The sequence below is a fragment of the Propithecus coquereli genome, unplaced genomic scaffold (genome assembly GCF_000956105.1).
Source record: "Propithecus coquereli isolate 6110/MARCELLA unplaced genomic scaffold, Pcoq_1.0 Scaffold27, whole genome shotgun sequence".
Classification (NCBI taxonomy): domain Eukaryota; kingdom Metazoa; phylum Chordata; class Mammalia; order Primates; family Indriidae; genus Propithecus; species Propithecus coquereli.
The window spans coordinates 9,282,428-9,309,035 of NW_012148285.1; the positions used below are offsets into that span (position 1 = coordinate 9,282,428).

Sequence of the window (26,608 nt, forward strand, 5' to 3'; positions counted from 1 at the left end):
GCGACATTGACCTTGTGCACATTCTGCTAGACGTGACGTTACGTGGGCTGCTCGACTTTCACTTTGTCAAACAGGAATTGGAGGGTCTGAGAAAGTTAGTTTACTTTGGCCAAACTGTTTGACCACTCTGTAATTCTTACCTCTCTGCTCCTACGCTCAAAACGGGGGGTAAAAATACCTCGTAGGATGGTTGTGAGGATAAAACAAACTACATGTGTAAAGCTGTGTGTGATCAGTTGCTGTAACAAGTTACCCTCAAATTTAGCAGATTAACTCATTGACTGCCACACTAGAGAAAATTTTTTTTCTTTGGGGCCACGGTGTTTCATTACGAAAACAGAATAAAAACTTTGAAAGCAAAACAATCCTTTCTAATTTAATGAAAAATTTGTTATTTTGTTTTCTATGTTTTTTCCAATAAAAAGTAATGTAAAAACTTAAATTAACAATGTAAAAAGTAATGTGAAAACTTGAAAAATAATTCATAAGGGTAGCGTGTTTTTCTTGACTTGTCAGACTTGATTGTAATTTAAAGGCAAATATAAATAGAAAAACAAAAGTTATTGACTTCTATTCATTTAATCCATGTTTTTAGAATTAAATTGTTGATGTTAATTGTAACAATAAGAACATCAACAAGGTACGATTTTCATGAGCCAGCTGCAGGGTTTTGCCCAGGTTTTGCTTCACGAGGCCCTGGGCTCAAAACTCTAGCGTGAGTTACATACAACTCACATGGCAGCTAATGTGTTAAACAATACTTGCATTATTTCATAGTTCCTGGGGGTCAGGAGTCTGGACATGGCTTAGCGGGGTGCCTCTGACTCGGGTCTCAGGAGGTTGCCGTCAGGTGCTGGATGGAGCTAGTCATTTCAAGGCTTGACTGGGGCTGGCGCATCTGCTTCCAGGCTCACGCGTGGTTGCTGGAAGGCCTCATTCTTTGCCATGTGGGCCTCTCCACAGGCTGCCAGTGTCCTCACGATGGGGCAGCTGGTAATCCAAGTAGCAAGAGACAGAGCACAGGCCAGAGGGCATCCGAGGTAGGTGTCATAGTCTTTTTATAACTGATCTCAGAAGTGACAGCCCATCGCTTCTGCCATCAGAGGTGAGTAGGTCCAGTTCACACTCAGGAAGTGAGTATTACGTGCGCTTGTTGATACCAGGATTGCTGGGGCACCACAGAAGCATTTAGGATGGCACTGTCCTTGACACCCAGCGAGTACCGTGTATGAGTCTAGTTTTCTGTGTCACCCCTTCCAGGTGAGTTCTCTGCATCACAGTCGCCAGGGCTGATCCTCTGTCTCCCACCAGACACCGAACCCCAGAAAGGCAGGTCCATGGCCATCTTGGGCACCCTCCTGCCTTTTGTGCCCAGCCCTCATTCAGCGGATGCTGTATGATAGCCTGTTAACAGAACCAGCATCAGAGTGACACATCCTGGTTGTACAGGCACAATTTGCTTTTGAACATTCAGGGGAAAGCAAACCACTTAAAAACTAAGCCCATGTTGTGAACTTGAGTCTTATGTGACCTGAATCTTACATGTTATTCCTAAAGAAGAATTATTTTATTAATCGCATGTTTCTCCGTGTTGAGCACTGACCACGGCACTCCACACTCACTGTGTCTAACCATCTGGTCCTGCAAGGGTCCTTTTCTCTCCGTTGGGAGCTGAGGCATTCCAAGGCAGCCAAGAACGGTTGGCCCACGGCCCAGCGGGGTGGGACAGGGTTGGCATTTGAACCCAGCCCTGTGTGACTCCGGAGCTGCACATCTTGTTTTCTCTTGTGGCGTTAATGTATATAGTGTTTTAAAGTGAAAGCCCACCAAAAGGTAAGCTCCAATTCCGATTTGAACACACTGCAAACAAATTAAGATAACTGGGAGCATTGACTGGATATTTGATGTTTGGTTGATGCTTTAGGTGTGACACCGGTTTTGGCATAGCCCATGCTGTGGGCAACCGAATGCAGTGTTTGGTAGAGATTAAATCCAGTCGCGTGGCTATCATTCCCTGCTCTGTTGCATATGAATTTTAAGTTGTGCTCTAGATGCGAGCAGTCAATTTTCAAAGAATTAAAATGTAATAAAACAGTTGAACCTAGGCTTGACCATAAGCTGGTCTTTGATTCTGAAGTTAGGTCTCGGGAAGGAAACCTTAGGGCTTCCATCGAATCCGTCGGTTCTCATTGTGCCGAGTTTGCACGGGAGTGCTGTGAAACGCAGATTTCTGTGTGACAGAAGCCCGAGCAAACCAGGCTTGACTCGGATTGTTTAGTCGAGATGTCCTAAAATGATTCTTGTTCATGGCTCACTGAGTCTTTGAGGCCACATTTCCAACTGAGTTTTGAATTGGCGACAGGCCTCCCCTTTCCCTGAAGCTATAGTCAAAGCTGCACCACTGTTTATAGTAACATTTGCCTAATCATCTTTCTTAAACCTAGAGGGATGTTAATCACAGAGACAGAAAGCAGAATGGTAGTTGCAGGGGCTGGGGGAGGTGGGGAATAGGGACTTGTTTAATGCGTACAGAGTTCCAGTTTTGCAAGATGAAAGGAGTTCTAGAGATGGATGGTGGTGACGGCTGTACAACAATGTGAACGTACTTAACACTGCTGAACTGTACACTTAAAAGTGGTTAAGATGGTGGATTTTGTTGTGTGTATTTACCACAATTAAAACAAAACAAAACAAAACAGAAGCTGGGTGCAGTGGCTCACACCTGTAATCCTAGCTTTCTTGGAGGCCGAGGCCAGCCTGAGCAAGACCCCTGTCTCTTATAAAAAAAAATAGAAAAATTAGCTGGGCATGGTGCCTGTAATCTCAGCTACTCGGGAGGCTGAGGCAGGAGGATCGCTTGAGCCCAGGAGTTTGAGGTTGCTGTGAGCTAGGCCGACACTGCTGCACTCTACCCAGGGCAACAGAACAAGACTCTGTCTCAAAACAAACAAACAAAACCCCCCCCTGCCATACCATTTTCTAGAGTGGCTGAACTATTTTTATTTCCATCCGTGATGTATGAGAGTTCCACCTCTTCCACATTCCCCATAGTACTTAGTGTTGGAATTAAAATTTTTTTCTAACCATTTTAATACATTCGTAGTGGTATTGCACTGTGATTTCGGTTTGTATTTGACTAATGATGTTGAACATCTTTTCATGTGCTTATTTACTGTCTGTGTGTCTTCTTTGTTTATATGTCCAAATCTTCCCCCCTCCCTTTTTTATTGGGCAATTTTGTTAATTTTACAAGTTCTTATATATTTTGGATCTAAGTCCTTGATTGTCTATATAATTTGTAAATATTCTAGTCTGTAGCTCGTCTTTTCATGCTCTTAACAATATCCAGTTTAACGTTCCTGTTATGGATCATGGTTTTGGTATTTATAACTAAGAACTCTGAGTAACTCCAGGTTGGTTAGACATGATTTTCTTCTAAACGTTTTGTAGTTTTGTTTTACATTTGTTTGTGATCTGATTTAACATTTCTGTAAGGCATGAGGTGTTGGTTGAAGTTCATCTTTTTGCATGTGAATATCCAGTTGGTCCAAAACCATGTATTGAAAAGACTGGTCTTTCTCCTGAATGGCTTTTGTAGCTTTGTCAAGAATCACTCGACCGTGTTTGTGTGAGTCTATTCCTTGACCTTTTGTTCTGTTCTATTGGTCTTTGTCTATCCTCCATCACCTTAATTGCTGTAGCTTTATGGTAAGTTTTAAAATTGGGGTAGAGTCCTCCAACTTCGTCCTTCTTTTTCAAAATGATTTTGGCTATTTTGGTTTCTTTGTCATTTATGTGAATTTCACAATCAACTAGTCTGTATCTAAGACAAGTCCTGCTGGGATTTTGGTTGGGCTTGCATTAAATCTATAGATCAATTTGGGAATAATCGATATCTTAATTATTTTGAGTCTTCTAAGCCATGAACCTGGTGTCTCCGTCTATTTAGTTCTTCCTTGACTTCTTTCATCAGTATTTTTGTCGTGTTCAGCATACAGATCCTGGACACATTTTGTTATATTTATAACTATTTTATCTTTTGGAGGTATCATAAATGATTCTTTTTATAATTTTACTTTCTAATTGTTCATTGATAGTGTATAGAAATATAGTTACTGTTCATGTTTGACCTTGTATCCCATGACCTTGAAAAACTCATTCTGGGACCTTTGTTGTAATTCTTGAAATTTTATGTGCAGACATTCCTGTCATTTGTGAATAGGGACAGTTTTAGTTCTTCCTTTCCAACCTGTATGCTTATTTTCGGCACAGGGGTTGGAGGGGCGTATTTCACAGGCTAGAACCTGCTGTGCCAAACGTGAGCGGCAGAGGAAGCCCTCCTTTGCCTTATTCACAGCTTTGGGGGCAAAACATTATTTCACCATTAAGTGCGATGTAGGATTTTTTGGTATATCTAACTTTATTCTTAATACATTTTTTAAGTATTCTAATAAAGTATGTTGTTGGAAAGCTAAAGAATTTTTCTTCTAATTTCATTACCCAGAAGTGAACACTGTTAACATGCAAATATATGCCTGCAAATATGCGTAAGGGATTGTAGTAAATATGCTTTGTTCTCTGCTGCATTTGCTTATCGGCGTATTGTAAATGTTCATCTATGGCGATGAACATATCTATCATAACTTTGATGGTTGTATAGTGTCCTGTTATAGGAGGGTGTACCATAATTTACCCACTCCTACCTTATCATACATTTAATTTTTAGCCAGTTTCTTTCTGTTACATTCACAACTTCCACATGTATATGTCTTTAAGACTTCTCCTCTTCCTCTTCTGAATATGGTTTCCTAGAAGTGGAGTTACTGGGTCAGAAGGTACACAGTTCTTGAGGCTGTTGATTCACATTACCTGAAGCTCACCTATGACCAACTACTTACAGTTATGAGATGTCTGAGGGAGTTGGTAGCAGAGGCTTCAGCTGTATAACCCTTGGAAAGTTTCTTAACCTCTTTCAGCAAAGCCAGCTGATCAGGAGAGTCTTGTTCACATTTGCACAAGAATCTTAACCAACGAAGAGATTCTGAAGACCTGTGCTGACCAGCCCACCTTTTCTGATGGAATCTTTGAAGGCTTTAAGTTTTCAACTTTATCCTGTTTACTTAATTCCCTAAACTTATATGACATAATGTGAGGCTTTGGAGTTAAAGGGTATGGGTTTAAATCCCTGGTTTGAGTGTGTGTTTGGCTCTCTGGGCCTCAACTTTCCCATCTGCAAAATGGGTACAGTACAACTAACCTCGTGGTGTATTGTTGATGTTCTAATGAGACAAAGTATGTGACAGAGAAGAGAAGGACGTGAACTTGGAGAGGCTTGAGTAAATTGTACAGCCCACATCAGGGAATATTTTCCCTCTCACAGACCTTTTCAGGACTTGTTAATTGTTTAGCTTCAGACATTTGGTGTTCCTATCACAGATGGAGAGAGTGCAGAGCCTATGGAAACGCCCGTGGCTGCTTTGTCTAGGATGAGGGGATACTTAACTGGCCCCTTCGTAGTTTACTTTCTCTAAACTTCTGAGATGAATGTAGAGTTCTCAGCGAATACCTAAGTAGGTGGTAGTTTCTGCTTTTGATCCTGATGTTCTTTCTCCCGGAGTATAGTGCCGCAAAGCAAAATATAAAGAAAGTGTTGCCTTCGTGGGCTGAGGTGTAGTCAGATGCACTGAAAACAGACACAGACCCAGTGATGAGCTGTCCTGTGTTCTTTAACTCAGCGTGTGGCATGTCCATACCAAGCAGTAGTATTTCCATCTGTAAATAGGCTGAGCTAGAGGCTGACTGGGGTGAATTGTTAAATGAGACAACCCAGTTGCAGAAAAATTGATGATGGGATCCTGTTTTAGGCCGGGCGTGGTGGCTCACACCTGTAATCCTTGCACTCTGGGAGACCAAGGTGAGCGGATCGTTGAGCTCAGGAGTTTGAGACCAGCCTGAGCAAAAGCAAGACTGTCTCTACTAAAAAAAATAGAAAGAAATTAGCTGGACAACTAAAAATATATAGAAAAAATTAGCTGGGCATGGTGGCGCATGCCTGTAGTCCCAGCTGCTTCGGAGGCTGAGACAGGAGGATTCAGCCCAGGAGTTTGAGGTTGCTGTGAGCTAGGCTGATGCCATGGCACTCTAGCCCAGGCAAAAAAAAAAAAAAAGAAAGAAAGGATCCCGTTTTATAAAGTAAGCTGTGTGAGTGCACTGGGGTGGTGGTCATTGTCTGAGCATGGAGGAAGGCATGAAACGTACACACCATGTTTTTACCCTTGGTTACCATGGGGAAGGGATGAGCGGAGCAGTAAACAAGGGAAAGATGACTTCAGACAAACAAATTAATGGTGCATGGAAATGTTTCATCCTTGAAAAACTATACTTAGGGTCTGTGTGCATACCCGGGGGAAGTAGGATAAGGTGGATATAAAATGTTAATGGGGTTTATTTCAAGGTATTGGGGTTTCATCTCATTTTTGCATTCCTTCTTAAATGTGTTCTGATTGTGTGAGTATTTTGTAGTGATCATTTTTAATTTTATAATTTTAGAAGCAACCCAGTCTTAAGCTCTTCTCATTGCTAGGAAAGAAACATTTTTCTATCGTATTTAAAGGCACTCAGGCTCAAGACCTGGGGGTAGGGAGTGGGGGCTCAGGCAGAAAATGTGGAAGAGGCTCCTCGGTCTGGCATAGCTGGTGAGAAACCAAGTCTGAATCCCAAAGGAGGTGGAGAAAAGCTCTTGTGGGCCTTGGGGACAGGAAGACCTGGCTTTGGATCTTGGCATTATGTCCCGTTGGTGGCCCTGTGGCCTTGGTCAGAGAGCTTATCTATCCAACTCCTCTCCTGTAAAATGAGAATACGACAGGGTCGTTGTGCGTTTCTCCACTGAGTGAAGCGTGGCTGGATGGATGGATGCGTGCTCGATTCAGTGAGACGTGTAAAGTCTAAATACTCAACAGGTGGCAGTTTTCTCTCCCTGGTCCTCAGCTTCCATCCTCAGCCAGTGTATGCAGGGGGTGAATTCAGTAGGTGGGGTCCTGTCGTAGCCTGGGTTCTGTGTTCCGTGGTATATAGTCTTCCATGGGGGTGGATGTGGACTTGGTCAGCTGCTTCTTTTCTTTATGCCTCAGTTTCCTTATCTACTTGGTATGTGCTTCTGTAAATGGAGAGAATATTACAGAGTGTGCCTGACACCGCGCTGGGCATCTAACAGATTGATGGATTCAAACAGCCTGAGCATAGGCATGTGTCAATATTCTGGATTTTGGGGCACTAGAACCAGTTCATGCTTATCTCCATCATGTAAGAACAGTTCTTGAAGTCACTCTGCAAACGTGTCTTTGATAATAGTCTTTTCCAGCGATCTCTAAAACATGAGACTATATTAATGTTTATAAGATGCAAATTATGTGCTTTTATTTACACAGATTCCTCCCCACCTTGGGTGTGAATTGCCAATTTTTAAATATATTTTTTAACATTCTTGTACCTGCAGAGAAAACGAGGTGCTCAAAGTCCAGCTGAAGAAATACGTAGGAGCTGTCCAGATGCTGAAAAGAGAAGGTCAAACAGCTGAAGGTGAGGGGGACACTGAGTTCGGGTGGGGAGGGGCTGAGCGTTTTCATTATCCCCTGTGCCTGGTACGTAGTAGGCGTTCGACATGTCATGAGTACATACGCGGATGAATGAGAGAAATGGTGCTGTTCGGGATCCTGGAAAACAGGAGGAAAATCCTGCTGTGTGTTGTTGTTAAATGTGTAACTATTAACAATTACGGTAAGACTCACTAGACTATCAGCAATAGCCGTATCAGCCTGTGTACTTAAGGACTTTTATGTCCAGAGTCTTGAGACACTTGCAACGCAGGGAACCTTGTGGTGTGTTGCTTGTGCGTCAGGCCGGGCGTGCAAGCAGCAGAATGCCAAAGTGATGGAGAATCAGAGCTCTGGACTTAGGCTGACCAGGTTCCGATCCCCAGCTCTGGTTAAGTTTCTTATTCTCTGTGTACCTTGGTTTTCTCATCTGTAAAATGGGATTAGTTGACAGCACCTACCTCATGAACAATCCACATAGACATCTTTGCATAACGCCTACAATAGGGTAAGTACTGGGTAAATTGTAGCTATTACTGTTGTTGATGTTATTAATCAGAAATACACATAGACAGAAAAATGATCACTTCACGAGGATCTTGTTAAACGAGGTGGTGCCATATGCTTACTCTCTCTGCACTTTGTGTACGGTTTACCTGTCCTGAATCTCCTGAAATGTTTCCCAGGTCAGTGGGAAGAAAGGGGACTTAACTTTTGCAGCCCTCAGCTAACCGAGTGTGACAAAATTTTGTTAAAGAAAGATGAGCTCTTGGAGTGTGGACATTTTAACCAAGGCGGACACTCCACACTCGCAGGCCTTGGCTGGCAGCCAGACTTGGAGTTATTGCCCCATGTGTGCGAGGAAGCATCACACTGATGTCATGCGGTCCCCGTGGGGATTTACCAAAATAATGAACACAAAGTTTCCAGCATGGCACGTGGCGTATAATAAATGGTGGCTATTTTTCTATGTAATGGAGATGGGGTTGGAATCTGGATATGGCTGACGTAGTAGTAATATCATAAAGACGCGAATTTTTCTGGAAGCTTGTATGTTTTATTATGGTCTCCATTGATCAGGATCAGCATGTTGGTGATAATTTTTTTCAATAACGTGCCTTGCTTTATTCCTATTTGGTCTGCAGCCAGGATCAGTCCAGGGGCTGTCAGTGCAGAATTAATCGTATCTTCTTCTGTGGGCTCATTGCCCCTTCCGCACACATGATGCTATTATGGCCCTGAATTAATTTCATTATGCAGAATTATGTATGTGTTGGTCTTGCGGCTTTTCACTTCTCATCTCTGTTTCCCCAGCAACTGGCTTTGGTAGTCACTCATTACATTCATTATTTGTCTTGAATGGATAGTATTCGTCTAGCCCTTTACCCTTTCCAAGCAAGTTCAAATGTATTCTGATTTGACTCAGTAACTCTGTGATGAGTAGGTAGTTTTTCCTCTACATTAAAAAATTTATTATTGGAGGCTTAGGAGAGCTTAAGGGGCTGGTTCATGTATCTGGGGTGGAAATGATCTTGGGTATTTTCCTCCAAATCCCTGGTTCTTTGCATTATAAAATTCTTAAACTTTAGTGTGCAGAGGAATTACTGGAAGAGCCTATTAAATATGCCTCTTCCCAGGACCCTGTCTCTGGGAGTTGTTGCAGGGGATTTAGGATGAGGCTCTAGATTTGCATGTCTAGATATGTGACTCTAACGCAGGTGACCTATTGACTGTTCTGTCAAACCTTTTGTGAATTCTATACTTTACCTGCACAGAACTTTGATTTAAAGCAATAAGAAAATTAAACCTAGGAAAAAAAGCACCACTGGACTTGCTTTTTTTTTTTTTGAGACAGAGTCTCACTCTACCGCCCTGAGTAGAGTGCCGTGGCGTCAGCCTAGCTCACAGCAACCTCAAACTCCCGGGCTCAAGCGATCCTCCTGCCTCAGCCTCCCGAGTAGGTGGGACTACAGGCATGTGCCACCGTGCCAGGCTAATTTTTTCTATATAGTTTTTTTGGTTGTCCGATTAATTTCTTTCTATTTTTAGTAGAGACAGGGTCTCGCTTTTGCTCAGGCTGATCTTGAACTCCTGAGCTCAAACAATCTGCCCGCCTCAGCCTCCCAGAGTGCTAGGATTACAGGCGTGAGCCACCGCGCCTGGCCTGGACTTGCTTTTGATTTGAAAACCCCGACACTACAAAATGCATTTCCGACTAGGAGGATTTTTGGAGTGATTCTCTGCAAATGGGCACACAGAAGCTACAGGGCACAGAATGGTTTCTTACGGCAGCTGAAGTTCTATTTCCCAAGACTCAGCCTGAGTGCTCTGAACCAAAGCTGGGTGTGAGCCTTTTCAGGATGCAGTTGTGATAGCTCTTACGTGGATTGGAGTGGAGATGATCAAGCATGTTCTTCTCTTCCAGTAGCAGCAGCCCCTCACTCTGTTCTCTTAGCGTGTGATTTAAGACCATGTCACCTTATCTGTGAATCCTCCTTCAATGGAAGGTTTTTATGAAAACTGTCAAGCGTGGGCATGTACCGGGGCCCTATTATTGCCTATGTAAGTCCTGCAATTCACTCCTTTGCTCACTTCACAAATATTAATGAGCACTCACTGTGTGCCGAGGACCCTGAATAGCCTTAATAAAAGACAACTCATTCAGAAATTGCACAATGGCCTCCTTTCAATGGCTTTTATCTAATTTCAAATGATTTCATCTATTACTCAAAGAAATTGGGACTCACTCCTCATCTCCCAGCTAGTTGCTGCCTCAGTTAGTGGAAAACCATTGCGTATGTCCTGGCCAGGCTGTGGTGGCTCTGGGTGTCTAGGAGTTGGAAGCACCTGAGACTGTAGGTGTGCACCACCACGACTGGCTAATTATTTAATTTTTTATAGAGACAGGGTCTTGCTGTGTTGCCCAGGGTGGTCTTGAACTCCTGGCCTTAAAGCAATCCTCCTGCCTCGGCCTCCCAAAGTGCTGGGATTACATGTGTGAGTGGCCTAAGAACCCTTTTTTGATCTATGATTTCCTCGGCTCTTGGTGTTAGGGGATGGACACAGGGATGTCTTCTTACTTCCTAAATTCTAGGTGGAAACTTAGAATGCATTTCCCACAACTTAAGCTTTTTAGTTTGAGGATATAAAGATTCTTTACCAAGAAATTGCTTATGAAATTGTGAGCTCATCAGTAGGGAAAAGAGTGAAAAAATCATTTAATCCCCAAATGCCTTCAGGGTTGAATAGATTCCCAAGGACTACCCTGGGACCCTCACCTTCTTTATTACATTCTTGTGGAAAAACGCCTCCAGGATTAAAAAAAAAAAAACAAAAAAACAACTTAAACTTTTAGAATAGATTGTTGACAACCTGCAATTTTACAGGAATTGACTTTCAGATTTCTACCCTCCTCCTTTTTTTTTTTTTTTTTTTCAGAGTGTGATCTAGTCCCTCCAAGAAAATTATGACTTAACCAGAAAAATAGGGAGTAGAATTTTGGGTGGCTTCATTATATAATGGAAAGTTTTTTTTTCTTTTTTCTTAGTGTGGGCCAGAAGTGAGGTTGCGTTCTTCAACACTAAAGTACTGTTTTTCCACGGTCAGGTCAAATGTGGTGAAAGCTTACGCCTGCATTTGTGTTTTTGGATCTCTCATCTTGGAACAAGATGTCTTTGTGTTCTTCCTCTATCATCAGAGCTAGGGCATAAGGGCCGCCATGTTCACGAGGAACTAGCTTGGCAATCCAACTTCCATTGTAACTCTCATCGGATGTTTGATCAATTCTGTTGTTAATGAACTTGGACATCCTTTCTCCTCTCCAGGGAGCCAGTGCGGGGCAGTCTCACTTCTGGCAAGAGAGCAGGAGATCACTCCTCAAACTCATGTTTTCATCTGAGGCTTATTGCTGAAGTTTGAAGCAAGATGGGTGGAATGTTGGCTTTCTGCTTGTAGAGGCCTCCTGGCAGCTTGCTGAGGGGTCTGCAGAGCAGGTGAATCACTGTAGCTTCAGACTGCAGATGGGCTACCGTGACAAGACTGGCTCATTCTCTTAGGAGCAGACTCACATTAGCCCAGTACACAGACAGCGACGTACAACAGAAGAGCACTTTATTCAATGGTGGTGAGACGTAGAGCTGTTGGGTAGACCAGAAGGCCCATGTTTGGTGCTCAGGCCTGTCCTCCTCTGGACTGATCAGCTTGGGAAGCTGGAGTCTCACCTGTTGGCTGCTTGGTGAATCAGAAAAGGAGGAACTAGCTGGTGGTTCCAATGTTCAGTGGCATCAGACCTGATAGAAATGTGTCCGTCACTTGGAAAGGGAAAGGTCACCAGGCCTGGACAAGCCCTCACTTGAGTCAACTTCTGGCTCATTACACGGCCCATTTGCTTCTTCTAGCTCATGGTTTATCAGACAATTCTGGGGAGTGATAGCTCTGTCGGATCTTCGTTGAAGTTGGGGGTGGGCAGCTATTAAATACTACATGAGATACTTACATACTTTGTGCTTATCCCGTAACAAGTGGTCAGCAAATGGTACTTTGTTTCAGTTTGTAATTAATCATGGATCTTCTCTTTCCCCCTCCAGTTCTCTATAGGAAATAGTTGCAGGAATCAGACAATTAGTGATCAAAATAACATTTTTATTACCTGACAGTCGAGCTTGACCTGTATCCAGAATCACGCTCCCTGGCACACTGCCTTCCGGGTCTGTGGACCTGGGAACCTCCCTTGTGCGGCATTGTTGGGTCTTTGGAATTACTTCTTACTCTTTGGGGACCCACGAGGAAGAGGGTCCAAGAGGGTCCATGGGGGAATTTCATGTTTTGGTACAACAACTCTACCTAATCGAGAATGTCACCAGTCAGGTACGAGTTGGGGAGTGAGGCTGAGAGCATCATGAGGGTGGAGTCCCCTCGTGGAAACGTGGCTCTGGGTGGAGGTCCTTCGCCGAGATCCACGATGGCCGCAGCCGTTGAGATGAGCCCTGAGGCAGCGCGTAGGGTGGGGGGTGGCTGGGCAGGACGGCGGCTAAATGGGTGGACACCGCTTCTGTTGCATCTGACCGCTGGAGCGAGGCTGTGTCAGCAGAAGGACGGCTGTTCTGCCCATCGCTGTGCGTTGTCCCCAGTGGTTTCACTTCATCCTGACCCTGCACCGGCCCCCGTGAAAAAGGCTGTCTCGGCCACATACCTTTGGGAAGCATCGCACACTCCCCGTCCTTCTTGCGCGGCACGATGGGTGTTAGCAGGTCAGCGTGTGTGTGGTAAAGGCACTGAGGACGCCCCTGGCTAACTGACTCATGGGGCTGTGTGACCTTCTGTACCTCAGTTTCCTTCTCTGTAAGGTGGGAATTGTAATAGTTCTTTCCTCATAGGGGTTTGGGGCAGGATGAGATGAATTAATACATGGAATGCAGTTAGAGTAGCACCTGGCACATAATAGGCACTCAATAAACATTAGCTGTTATTATTACTATTTTTACTGTCTCATTTTACCTCTCAGAGACCTTTTTATAATCATAAAATTAGGGTTAAGATAACATACATACTTCATGTGTTGTTGTGAGGGTTAAACGTTAAATGACATAACTTGGATAACATGCTTGGATCAGAGTCTGGGATCTAGAAAATACCATGGTGGACAAATGCACAGATCTTTATTGTGCCGCACAAATAACGTGTTGTCCCCCACGGAACTGCATCATTCAGTTGTGCCTCCAAATGGATTATTCTGATCACATGGAGTTTCTGCTTCTCGTGACCACAGCTGGCATTTGACTTCGACTCTCCCATGGTTTCATCATTCAGAGCTCTTTTGATGACAGGAGTCACAAAATCTAATTTTATCTGGCCTAAGCCAAAAAAAAGGGACGTCCTGGAGTATCAGCCTTCAGGGATGGTTTGATCCAGGGCTCGAACAATATCATCAGAAGTTGTTTTTTGTTTTTGTTTTTACATTTCTCAGCTGTCATTATTATTTTTTCTGTTGTTGGGAGTGACATACTGGCCAATGGTTAACAACCAGCTCTCTTGAAAAAAGAAAAAAAGAAAAGAGCCCTGATTTAGAATGTTTGCTGATTTCCATGTTGTAAATCTTCTGCAGTGTGACTTCAGACTGCCAGCGCGCGTGGCTGAACGCGGAGTTGGGAAGAGATGCACGCGGTTGGCTCCGTGGGGCAGTGCGCACCAGCTCCTGCCCCCCACTGTGTGCCGGCTCCGTTTTCAGCCAGGTGTTCTCTTTGGGCTGGCCAGAGGTTGCCAGCTGCTGTAGGTTTGGTCTTCCCAGCAACCCCAGCAGGAGAGCGCACTTCTCTACTAGTTCCCTTATGAACCATCCTCCCCCCGCAGAGCAGTGGTTCTCCATACTGGCTTCTGATTGAGCCACCTGGGAAGTTTTAAAAGCTCCCACTGCCCATCGCCACCCAGACCCATTACATCAGTAGTGGGACCAGGCAGGAGGATTCCAGCATGCAGGTTGGAGTGCAGTGATTGGACCCGCTGCCTTGGAGGTTGTCGCTTTCCAATTAATGAAGTTCAAGGTCAGCAAATATACTAAAAATCTGTCGACACTCTCTGATTCTCAGCCAGCGGTAGACTCTGTGAGTTAATCAAGGGTACATTTTTCTTCTAGATTCCAGACTTGGCCTTAGAATTTGTCTCTCCAAATGGGTGCCATCACGTTAAGAAGACCAGGGAGGCTCAGTGCAGGCTGCTGTCCGCACTGTGTGAGTTAATGCAGTGCTTTTACTGGGGCCCCGACTCTGGCCCCTGCAAGGACCCGCAGTGGGTGTTAGTCGGGTTTCATCTGCGTTCTCGTGCCTTTGTGTTCCACTGGAACGTGGCCCTTCTCCCCTGTATTTGTGTCTTTTCTCTCTTGCTGGTCACCGTGCAGCTTTGCAGTCACGCTTGCCTCACGTGCCCCTGTCCTGACTACTCTGCGACCCCGACTCGTGGCTCCTCCAGTCTTCTCTCCTGGAAATGTCATCTCCCTCATCCTTGGACAGGCCAGATGTTGCATTTATTGGAAGAGCTGGCCCTTCTCCTGTCACCTTAAAGAAATCTAATTACACTGATCTTTCAATTTCCTAACCTCCTGTGGCAGTTATTATGAGCAATAACCAAAGTCTGGCATTTGATTTTTGCTGTTATGAGTTATTTTATGATCATGTCTTATGCGTGCTCTGTCTCCTTTGCTGGACTGTGTGACCACACAAGGGGGATGGTCTGTGACTTAAAAACTTGTGAGTGTTTCCCCCCCTCATATTGACCAAGTACAGAATAGGTGTTACCAGGCTTTATCCAAGCTGCTCTTGGGAGTGACTGCGGAGTAACAGAAGTTGCTATCGATGGGAACAGCATTCTCCGAGAAGGGAAAGAAGCTCGGGGAAGCAACGGTACATACAACTGAAGGGGAGGAGTGAAACTTCTGTCATTGTCCCGTCCTCTGGAGGTGCCACACACCCCTCTGCTCACGTGCCGTTGGCGAGGACTGTTCCATGCAGTCCTGCCTGGATGCAGAGAGGTCTGGGAAGTGTTGTCTCTGGCTGCGCAGCTGCTTTCCAGCAAGACCCCTATCTGTGGAAGGGGAGCACTGAGGTCTGGTGGACAGGTGGCCGTCTCTGTTGTCCCTGCTGGGGCACTCATTTTGATATGTGTGGTTTCCATCTTTTAATCTGTTTGTGTAGCTCGTTAGAAAGAGATCTCATGCCCCAGATGCTTACTTTAGGGTTTGTGCCCTCAGGAGGAATGCCTGGTAGGCTGTATGGGTCTGTGATACGAAGGGTGTCCAGGAATGTGGTAGACGTGTGTCTGTCAAAAATACTGAGTCAACCTGTCAGTCATTTATTTCTGTGATTATGGAGATCCTTGTGCTACTAGGTTGTGCTTTAGAAATGTACTCAGCTTAGGTAGTGGCTGTTAGAAGTCTGTCCTGGTGTCATTTACGTTGCAGGTAGCAATGCGGTGGAGGGACTGTGTTGTTGCTATCCCTTTCTGAAAGGTGCCTCTGGCTTCCCCTGTAAATACATCGCTTACCAATGGTGGGGAAAGGGGACATTAGGTAACTTCGGTTCTTTATTGACAAATGGGTCAGACAGCTATTCCCTGCGAAACTCACAGGCCCCGGGTCGGGTGCAGTACCAGGACTCAGTGACAGTTTGGATCCCAAAGAGATGAAGGGCAGGGTGTGGACTCAGCTGCAGGATTCCAAGTCTGGAAACAACAGAGTGTGAACAGAAACAAGGCGAGTTGCGGGCACCCTGGCAGGCAGGGTCAGGTTCTGTGCTCTTCTTGTCCCTCTGACTGTTAAGATCTGTTGATTGTCTTGGCCATTGGTGCTGGAGCTTCAGAGATGTGTTCTGATCCTTTTCAAAGCCAACGCAATCAAGCCCCTGTCAGTGTTTCAGACTTTGAATGACTACCCATTGTCCTCTCTCTCTCTCTCTCTCCCTCGCTTGGGACCAGACCCTGGCAGGGCTTAGAGGCCCTGTGGGTGGTCCAGGGATGCCCGCTGGGCCACCCACCACTTGTCTGACTCCCCTGTGGTCTCATCAGGACCACTCAGGAGGAGTGAGACCAGCAGTGGCTCCCGCTTTTTTGCCGCCCAGCCTTCCCTGGTCTCCCCTCCCCGGTTAATCGCATCAGCGAGACCTTGTCTGTCTGCTGCTCTGCATCTTTAAAGCCGGGTGTTTCTTGTTCGTGTGTTGTCCTTGACGAGGTAGCGTGCCTTTGGGAAGCTGGCCCTCTGTTGTCTTTGCTGAGCGCGAAGACTTGCTTGATGGGAGCTGCTGGCCTGACTCTGCATGGCTGGGAAAGTAGCACGGGCTGGCGGACACAGCGTGGGCTCTGGGGTTGAATCACTTTGGGCTGAAGTCCTGGTTCAGCTTCTCACTGCCTGTGTGCACATGGCGTCTTTGACACTGGCTGTTTTTTGTCTGCCTGGTGTCCATTTACCCTTCTCTGGTAACCCACCCAGTTTTTCCTTTGGGGAACCCTCCGTCTGGCCCTTAGTCTCTGTGGTTTATGGGGCCCATCCTGCCGCTCCACCCTGGGAGTACGGCCCAGGGACATGCATGGTTCAGGGACGTGCACGTCTCGGTCAGATCCAGTCACCGCCCTTACCATGTTTCAGAGCAGGAGGCACACGCCTTTACTTGCTGGATGTGAACTTGTGAGGTTGGGGCGGGGGCACCTCTGTTTCCGCTCAAGGGACTGAGCGGTCCTGGCTGAGCAGAGTCGACGCAGAGGAAGTGGAGCTGAGAGATGGGCTGAATCCAGCTAGGGCCGGGCCGGTTCCGCCTCTGGACCGTGCCGCCACGTGGAGCTTTTGCTGGTCCTTCTGCCCGCTCTGAGGGTCGCCTTCTCCTTTCCAGCTGTGCTTCCTTGCCTCAAGCTGCAGCCACGGCCTCCTGACCTGCCAGCCTCCCTCTCTCACGTGCTCGCCTGTTTCCCATCCCCTCTTTGTGACTCTGCTCCCGCGTGTGTTCTACGGGTCGACTCTCAAGCAGCCTTCGCCTTTTAAAATGCACACACAGGAGATGGCATCGCTGCTCCCCTTCTTGCTTGAAATAACTCCCTGCTGGGCGTTACTTTCACCTGTAACCCTGTTTTGAGGATTAATTGAGAGAATTAGACGTAAAGTTTCCAGCATGGTGGCTGGTGTGAAGTTAGTCTTCAGAAATGGTTGTCCCCGCCGGCTCCCTCACTCTTTACAGACTCCAAGACCCCCAGGTTGTTTGAGAAGTTAGGTCGTTTGCAAAGCACAAAGTCGGGGTGCTGTTTCATTCATGCAGCCAACGTTAATTGAGTACTCAGAGTACCGGGCACCATTCTGGGAATAATTTGGTGAACATGACAGGCACAACCCCTGAGCTGACAGTTCAGTAGGAGAGATGGACCCTCAACATGTAAACATGCGGTGACATAGCTCAACCCTTTCCCACAAGGCCTTGTAACCACCTAGAGAAATCCTTGTTGGCAGTGATGACGAGAGCTCCGGTTCATTGGGTACTTGTCATGTGCCAGACCCCTGCCAGGTTTTCCACCGGCAGCGTTTCTGTTCCTTTAGCAGCTCTGTGCGGATGTACTTTTGTCCAAATTTACAGATAGGAGGAAACCAGGGCTCTGAGAGGTAGATGTGCTCAAGGTCACTGTATTAGTGAGGGTTCTCCAGGGATATGGGCCAATGGTGTGCGTGTGTGTGTGTGTGTGTGTGTGTGTGTGTAGATAGAGACTGAGGTTCATTCACGCTTGAAGGAACTGGCCCGTGCGATTGTGGAATCTGTCAACTCCAGAATCTGCGGGGTTGGCCTCTAGGCTGCAGACCCAGGAAGAGCTGATGTCGCAGCTCAAGTCTGAAGGCTGTCTCGGGGCAGAATCCCTCTTCCTTGTGGGGTATCCCCCCCGCCCCCCCCACCCTAAGGCCTTCAGCTGATTAGATGGGGCCGACCCACATCATGGAGGATCAGGTGCTTTCCCCAAAAGTTTACTGATTTAATTGTTAATCTTCTTTAAAAGTACCTTCACCGTGATGTTTAGAGTGGTGTTAGACCAAAATCTCTGGGTATGGTGGCCCAGCCATGTTGACACATGACGTTAAGCGTTACTGTCATCCACCTAGGAAGTAGCCGAGTCCGGATACCTGCTGGGATGTGTCTGCCAGGTCTGTGCTGTCCCTAGTGCTTCCTCTTCTCCCTTCCTAAGTTCATTCTCCCAAATGTGTCCCAGACATGCCTCTGGGGCTCCGTGGGGCTCAGTGCTTGTGTGTGACAATCTGACCCAGACATGCCTGCCTGTGTGGGCAGCCTCTGCCCGATCTACCACTTACTGAGAAAAATCCTCCCCATTTGTCTCTTTTCCCTGGATGACTGACACCTCATCATGTGCCATCCGTCACGTGGGGAGCCAAGTCAGGGTGGGAGGGGCTCAGAACCAGACATCAGACTCGGAGAAACAGAGCTGTTGACTCACCACTTCTCAGTAGCTGTGGCGTGTGTGGACACGGCACGCCCGTGGCAGTTCCTCCTCTGTGCGTGGAGGCTCCTCCTTCCACGGTGGAAGAGAAGCCGTTGCTTGGAGAAGGAGCACGGGGAGGGTGTGAGCAGAGCATGAGGGCAAGGCAGGCACTGGGGTTCTGGTTAGGGCATCTGGGTTGAATCTCCAGCCTGTCATTCACTCGCTCTGCATTCTTGGAATATGGAATAAGTTGTTTCTTCTGAGCTTCAGTATTTTCACTTGAAGAGTAAAGATAATAATACTAACTTAATAGAATTATTTGAAGTTTAAAAGTGATGACACATGGAGTATCAGGCAACTGTTGATGTTCTTTTGGGTGGGAGATGCGTTTTGGACAGTGTCCAGGCTGCGGAAGGTCAAGGCACATTAGCAGGCACCTGTAAATTAGTTTCTGAAAGTAGGTGAATAATTATGGTGATAATTCTAGAGTAAACCTTTTTGAGAGCTTTGCAATCCATTATCCTGAGAAAACAGAATTTGTGTGATTAGTTGGTTTCCTGACCTTTAAACAAAAATCCGAACAGGTAGCCCCAGGACCTGGCTCTTTGGCCCCTCCAATTGCAAGGAAGGCTGGGAAATGAGGTTGTTTAATTGGCAGGTAGGGAAGGAGGTCACAGTGGATATTGGGTAGGCAGCAGCCAGCAGTCCCTACTGCTGGTGGCTTTGAGGAGGGTGAGACTGATGGAAGTTATGGGGGGGAGGACGGGTGAGGGGTGCTAAAGTCCTCCCAAGCCTCCTCTTCGTGCCATCACTGTGGGGAAAAGCTTCATCAAAGACATAGGGCCATGGTTGCAAGGGGATCCAGTCCCTGGTTCTAGAAGTGGCCCTGTCTCTCTGGCAACCTCCATAAAGGGTGATGTTTTATTTGCTCAACCTGATTTTATCCCTGGCAGGATGTTTCTATTCCCACGTGGTTGCAAAAGCAATTGCCTGGAAATACCAAGTATTGATTCATGACTTTTGTTCATTTCCTTTTTATTGTTTGGTAGGAAACAAAGGCCCAGAAACAAAACAGCAGCAATTGGAGTGTCTCAGTGCCCTCCTCAGAGGCTGAGGCCAGACATGTATTTATCATTGTCATCCTTATTTTTAAGGGCTGTCTTGGCATTGTGACTGTCATAGTGCAGTTTGTCAATCAGCATCTGGTTTGGTTTTCAACTCCTCTCCTTCCCGGAGGCTGACAGGTGGCTTGTTTGTTAAATGCCACTTTGATTTTGAAAACTGCTCTGTTTAAAGTTTCTAATTATAGCTTTCATAAGGCAACTGGACATTTTGCTTTGCTTGAGTGGGTAATGACGCCACCTACCTTGGCTGAGAGCGACTTGCTTGCTTTTTCTTGGGCTAAATGGAAAAATAGACGCCCTTTGAAGAGAGAAAGCCCATCTCCTGGTCTGGGGTTGTTTCTTAGGTGGACAGTTTCACTTGGATTCTTTGTACCTCAGTAGAAATACAGTCCCTCCTCAGCCCTCCCTGCGGCTAGCAGGCCTTCTGTTCACTCTGTCTGGAATCTTCCCACTGCCTGGCACACACCCTGTTCACCAGTCAGATACCACTGCTCCAGGAAGTCCTCTGTGATTTCCCTGCTATCATAGTATTGCTGCCTATCTTATATTTTAACATTTTAATTTCTTTCTTTAGTGACATGTTCTAGAAGCATTAGCCATGATGTAAGCTCGTGAGAGTAGGGATTGACTTGGTTTTGATACTGTTGTGCAGCCAGTTTCTAAAACAGTGCCTGGCATCTGGCGGGTGATCCGTAAGGTGTCTAGTGAATGAATGAGTGAGAGCATGAGTGAGTTTACTGAGCATCTCACGATAATAGCTAACATGGGTTGAGCACCACATGCTCGGCCCTGTGCTAACTGCTTAAAAGGAACCTTCCTATGAGGTGTAGTTCCTGTTAATACTATGATCCTCATTTTACAGGTGGAAAAACTGATGCTTAGAAAGGCCACAAGCGAGTGTGTCTAGTGGGGCCAGACTGTCTGGGCTAAATCTGTGGCCGGCGCTCTCTGTAAGTGTTAGATTGTTTTCATCACTGTCACGCACTTTGCTCCGGTGCACAGCCAGGCAGTGGCCGGGCCTGGATCTTCGATGTCCTGACACAGGTGGATAATGCACGGTATCCCCCCCGCAGTGCACAGCCGGGGGACTGGGTGCAGTAACCTGGCTCTGGAGAGGAGCGCCTGGCCTTTCTGGAATTTCTGCCAGGCAGCCAGGCCGGTGGGCAGAACAGGCAGCCATGTGGACGTGCAGCCACGCGATGCCCTCCTGCCTGCGCTTGACCAGAGCTACTGGGGGGTGTCCTGGGTGTGTGCTGTGCCGCGAGTCTCTCACTTTGCCAGGCTCTTCATCGCCCTTGCATTTCTCTCTGAGTCTTTCCTCATAATTTACCATTTGGGGGAACCAGTTCCTCCCCCGACAGCCCCCCAAAAAACCCAACCCCCCCAAAGAAAAAAACTCCTTCCCACAGGTGGAGCCAGTTAGGCCGAGCGCAGCTCTACCTTTAATTACTGGTGCCTTCATTTGCATCTGGTTTGCCTCATTACACGGCCATTAGCGGAGTGCAGGGCCCATTGCGGGGCAATCAGGAGTGGCGCGTGCACAGTCGTGGGGCCTTGCTTCTGCGGTCTTGACTGCCTTCCGGGGACAATGAAGGCTTTGGAATCGACAGCAAGCAAGCACACACCCATGGCCAAAAGCAGCCTGCTGGATACATCACAGCCTGCCATAAAACTGTTTTTCTACAACTTTATTGTTGAAAAACAATTCGTGTTTTCTCTCCTTGTTAAAAAACTAAAATCATAATTATCATAGAGAATTAAAAAAGATAGGGACGAGTGAAAAAGAAGAAAATAAAAATCATATATAAACTCGGAAGCATTATTAGTGTTTGGGAACACAGCCTTTTAGACAGGTGTGACACTTTGCTCTTACACGCGCTCTTGGGATCACTACCCTGCCTGAAGGGCTTAGCGACCCCCCTTACTTGACACATGGACATTTTATAGGCTAAGAGAAAAGCTGATGGCACAAAATACAATAATTGGTAGAGATTTTACTAGGAAAATGAGGTGATGGTACAATGGGTGTAAATAATGTCAGACCCATCAGCAAGCAGTTGCTCATGTGCCTGGGATGGCAGAAAGCAGGGTTTGATGGGTGCGCGAGCTGGCTGCTGCTGTCTTGTCTCCTTCCTCCCCTCCTCCAGAGCAAAACAGGACACAATCCATTATGCAGTGGGTACTAGCAAACCTTATAGCAAGGAGATTTAGACCATGGGTTCTGGCCCAGAAAGTTCTAGCTCTGTCCTCTGCTAGCAGTGCGATCTTGGGCATATTATCAGGCTGGAACCCCCGTCTTGTCCCCATATCATTTTGGATCATTTCCATCGCTAAGTCTTCAAGTTTGCTAACCGTTTCTTCTACAGTTTGCCCGTGATGCTTTCATGTGGCCACACCTAGCTGCAAGGGATGCTGGGAAACATAGTCTCTTTGTTTTCTGCCCTGGTGGCCAAGTACCCAGCAAACAATTAGGTTTTTCTTGCGAAGGAGGAAAGAAAGAATGGCTATTAGGGGACGCCAGTTGTTTCTGCTACTCTGCTTTTGATGAGCCATATGGGGGGTGGTCTGGCTTTGCTAGTAATGGAGTCAGTTTCTGGGGCGAAATGTGAAAGATGGTCTCTGCTCAACACTGTGAAACCTATATAGGTGGTAGCGTCTTTGCCAGTGACCCACCCTGTTTTCTTTACATTTGAACAATAAGGTGGCCAGTTGCTTCGTCCTGTGCTTACTTCCTCTTCGACTCGTGGGTGCCCTTGTAGCATGAAGGATTGCGTTTCCCATGGGCATATGTCTTGTTCATCTGTTGATCCATGCCAAGATAATTTGATTAAACCGGAATTCAGTCCTGGGTCCAAATCTTGGCTTAATGCTCAATTGTCATGTCATTTGGGGATGGCACAAACTCAGCCCTCTCCCCCACGGTACAATGTGGACGGTAACTACCTGGCTCACCTAACCGTGGATCTAGGCTTTATGAGCTTGCGTTTTAAACTAGTCTTTCTATATCATTTAGTCCCTCATTGGGAGTGAAGAATAAAATTTATTTTCTTGGTTTCCCATGACTTGTTATGCTCTTTCCACCTTTTTTGGACAATTTCTACCTGAAGAGTTCTTTGTATGACAGTTGGCATCCAATTAAATATGAATTATGGAAGGCTCTGTTATTCGCAATGATAAAAAATACTGGTGAATATATTACCGAGAATTTATTTCAGTGAAAGTAGTTACTAGAGCTTGTATTTCATACTTTTTTTTATAATAGTTTATTGGAATTTTAAAATGAGACTGCATATTCTTTATAACAAGCCTAGCAATACACAGATATATGAAGAAGTTAATAACCTGCCTTAAATACTACCCTTTTTAGATAACCAGAGATAATCAATATATGTAAACTTACACAAATCTATGCTCTACAAACATGTATACCTGTTCAACCCATTTTTTTCCCCCCAAAATGGAATTACAGTCTACATCAGGGATTGGTAAACCACCCCCCATACATACACCACCTTTTATTGGTTAAAATAAAGATCATAGCCACTTCCATTCTCCCAGTAGTATCCATCTCTGCTTTTGAGCTACAACAGAAGAGTTGAATAGCTCCAACAGAGACCTGCAAACCAAAAATATTTACCATCTGGCCCTCGGAAGAAAAAGTTTGCCAACCTCTGATCCATGTTGCCTTTTCCAGGTAACAGTGTATCACGTAACACTCATGAATTGTCTTCCTGATCAATAGATCTAAATCATTGTTTTTATAATAATATCTGCATATTAGAGTCCATCACGTGGCTATGCCATAATTTCTTATAGATCATCCCCCTGTAGATGGCATTTTGGATGTTTCCAGGTCTTTGCCCGACAGACGGCACTGCAGTGAGCCTCACACCCGTGCACACGTCCTCGTGTCCTGGGGCTTCACTTTCTGGGAAAGACGTGTGGATGTGCAGTCGCTGAGTGAAAGCGCAGGTGCGGGTCCTTCAGTCGCCTTTCGGTTGGAAACCAACACTGTCATATCATCAGATGTCACCTCTGATCTCACAGCTTTTTTAAGAGATGCGACGTCTCTTACAAAAGTGGTTTTCAATCCTTTCTGACTGTGGCTCACAGTGAGAAACATACTTTTAAGCATACACATTCGTGTGTAAACATATAATTGAGACACAGTCTTCCTGGGACGATACTTAATCTTTCCTGTGTGCAGAACAGACACGTTCTATATCCTGTTCTATTCCATTCTAACAGACACCAGTTGTGACCCATTGATAATTTTTGCCACTCCACTGAAGAGATGCAACCTGTTGTTCGAAGACTGTAGTTTTGTAGAAAGGGGTGATGTTCTGGAATGTTGTAATCTAGTTAAGAATTTTGATGTTTTTGTCTGGTCAAGGCCCTTCTTCCCTCTCTCTCTTCCCTATTTAATGTATAAACATAATTCCTCTAACTGAAAATTCATGCGTATTTTAACACAAAATGTCTTTATAACCGCAATGTGAGATACAGACCAATTTCCTTTGGAAATAGGAGTTGTCTTCTGGTCTTCGTGTTTCCCTGAAAAGAGTGGATTTGGGGCCTTGGCCACTACCATGTGGTATAGACACACCTCTCAGCAAAGCCACCTCAGAGGAGATTTGTCCTCTTTTGAGTCTAGCCCAATCACTCATACATTGATCCTAACCCCCCACTCCCCTGTCCTCCAGCATTCAGGCACGCACATCACCACCACCACCTGCCCTGGCTGCATCTCCCACTGTGTCCTCTGCTGACAGTTCTGCTTTACTGGCTGTGGCCCAGACCAGCCTTGGAAACTGTGATTCTGCTATCACTTCAGGGTTTATTGAGGCCCACAGCCTTATTTTACTAATAAGGACTTTTCCCCACCTTTGGCAAACAGTAGAAACCAATTGAAGGCAACAAGAATGTGTATTATTTCACAGAGCTGAGAAGTTTGGGGTGCAGGTATGGCTGGATCCAGGTGCTCAGTTTACCAGGAAGATGCTTTGCTTTGCATGTTGGTTCTGCTTCCAGTGTAGGTTTGTTTCCTTTTTAGTCAGGTTCTTTCCTGGAAGGAGGCAGGGAAAGCAACGTGTACACTGGCATAGAAGCCCTGGGAACTTGGGGGCCTGCATGGGATCCAGGTGGCAGGAGGAACAGGTACATAATGAGCTGGAGAGACAAGGGTCAAGCAGGAGAAATCTGTGTGACCTGCTAAGAAGCTTGGATTTTATTCTTTTTTTTAATTTTAATTTAATTTTATTTATTTATTTATTTTTTTAAAGACTGGTCCAGTGGAGCAGTGGGAGTGGAGAAGGAACAAAGGAATCTGTAACTGGTTGTGATCAATTAGTTGTAAACACCACTGCACTCTGACCAACTTTATTTTTTTATTTTTTATTTATTTATTTTTTGAGACAGAGTCTCACTTTCTTGCCTAGGCTAGAGTGCCATGGCCGTCAGCCTAGCTCACAGCAACCTCAAACTCCTGGGCTTAAGCAATCCTCCTGCCTCAGCCTCCCAGGTAGCTGGGACTGTGCCATGCTGGCACATGCCACCGTGCCCAGCTAATTTTTTTCTATTTTTAGTTGTTTGGCTAATTTCATCCTATTTTTAGTAGAGATGGGATCTCGCTCTTGCTCAGCCTGGTCTGGAACTCCTGAGCTCAAGCAATCTTCCCGCCTCAGCCTCCCAGAGTGCTAGGATTACAGGCGTGAGCCACCGCGCCTGGCCTTGTCTTGGGAGACCTGCTGAAAAATTGAAAGACGGAAGTGACTTGAGCCGGGCTGCGTGTTTCTTCCCCTCACATGCCGATCTGCCCCGTGTGTTGTGTTGTTTCTGTGCACGTCAGACACTGGATTCTGCCCTTAAAGGGATGGTTACTTTTAGGCACCTAAAATATTTTTCTTTTTCTCTTTTTTTTTTGAATTTCTGACATTGTTTGAATTTAATGATTCATATTACGAATTATTCATGAAAATGATCTTTTAAGCTTCCTATAATAGCTGAAATTATCCTTCATTAGATACTGACAGTTCCTGCGATGGGTGTAATTATAAAAAAAATATTCTTAGGCTAGCTATATTCTGCAGCGTTAAAATTACGCAAATGAGCAAGGGATAAGAATAGAAGCTGAGTAGGATGGTCAGATTTTATGGGAGAAGGGGGGTGGCAGCATTGCAGATTTTCTAAAAATGAATAAATATGCGCTGTACACATTAAGTACGTTTTTATTACAGTCTGCCTCGATGCTCACCCTCTTTTCATTGGCAAATTAATTTTAGTGCCCCGAATTGTTTGTAGCTCTTGCCTATACGTGAATTGTGTGATGAGGAAATTTTTTTTTCTCTCCTCCTTCATTCCACTCAGCACTTTCTGAGAGGCGTGCCGTAGTAATCTCTGGTACTTACGGAGAATGGCAAGCTTGGCGCTAATTCAGAGGAGGCTGAGGGGGAGGGGAGAGATGGGAGGGCGGGGCCAGAAAACCGGGGCTAGCTATGTGGGTAGCTATCCGGGTAATCGAGCCTGAGAAGTCAGGACCTCGTCTCATTCCTGTCCACAGGATGGCCAGGTGGGACGTTCATGGCCAGGAGGGGCCAGCCTGCTTCTTGGGTTTGACCTTGGTGGCTGCGGGGAAGCTTTGGGAAGAGAAGGACTGAGCATTCCATGTTGCACTTGCTGTAGAATCGTGGCGCCCACGTGCCCTGGCGCTGTCCACCTCTTCCTCATGTGGTCCCATGCTTCCCTGGGGGCGCTAAGGAACCCCCAAGAGAGAGGGGTTGGTTACTGCAGGGTGCCATCACTGACCGTACAGTGTCGTTTCCACTCGCCCACAGTGTTGGAGTGAACTCTCCTTTCTCCTTATCTTCGAACTGGACCATCCTACAGTAGGTAGAGAGAGTGATTTAAAAAATAAAAAATTAAAGGCTAAAATTTAAGTAG

The 26,608-nt window shown here is 45.9% G+C and overlaps 1 protein-coding gene across 1 annotated transcript in view; it reads left to right on the forward strand.

Annotated features, from left to right (window-relative positions):
- Positions 1 to 26,608, forward strand: part of SNX29 (sorting nexin 29) — a 496,896-nt gene that overhangs the window by 187,481 nt on the left and 282,807 nt on the right. The window contains exon 14 of the mRNA XM_012647575.1: positions 7,496 to 7,578. Coding sequence (XP_012503029.1) covers positions 7,496 to 7,578 — 83 coding nt within the window. The remainder of the gene's footprint in view (positions 1 to 7,495; positions 7,579 to 26,608) is intronic.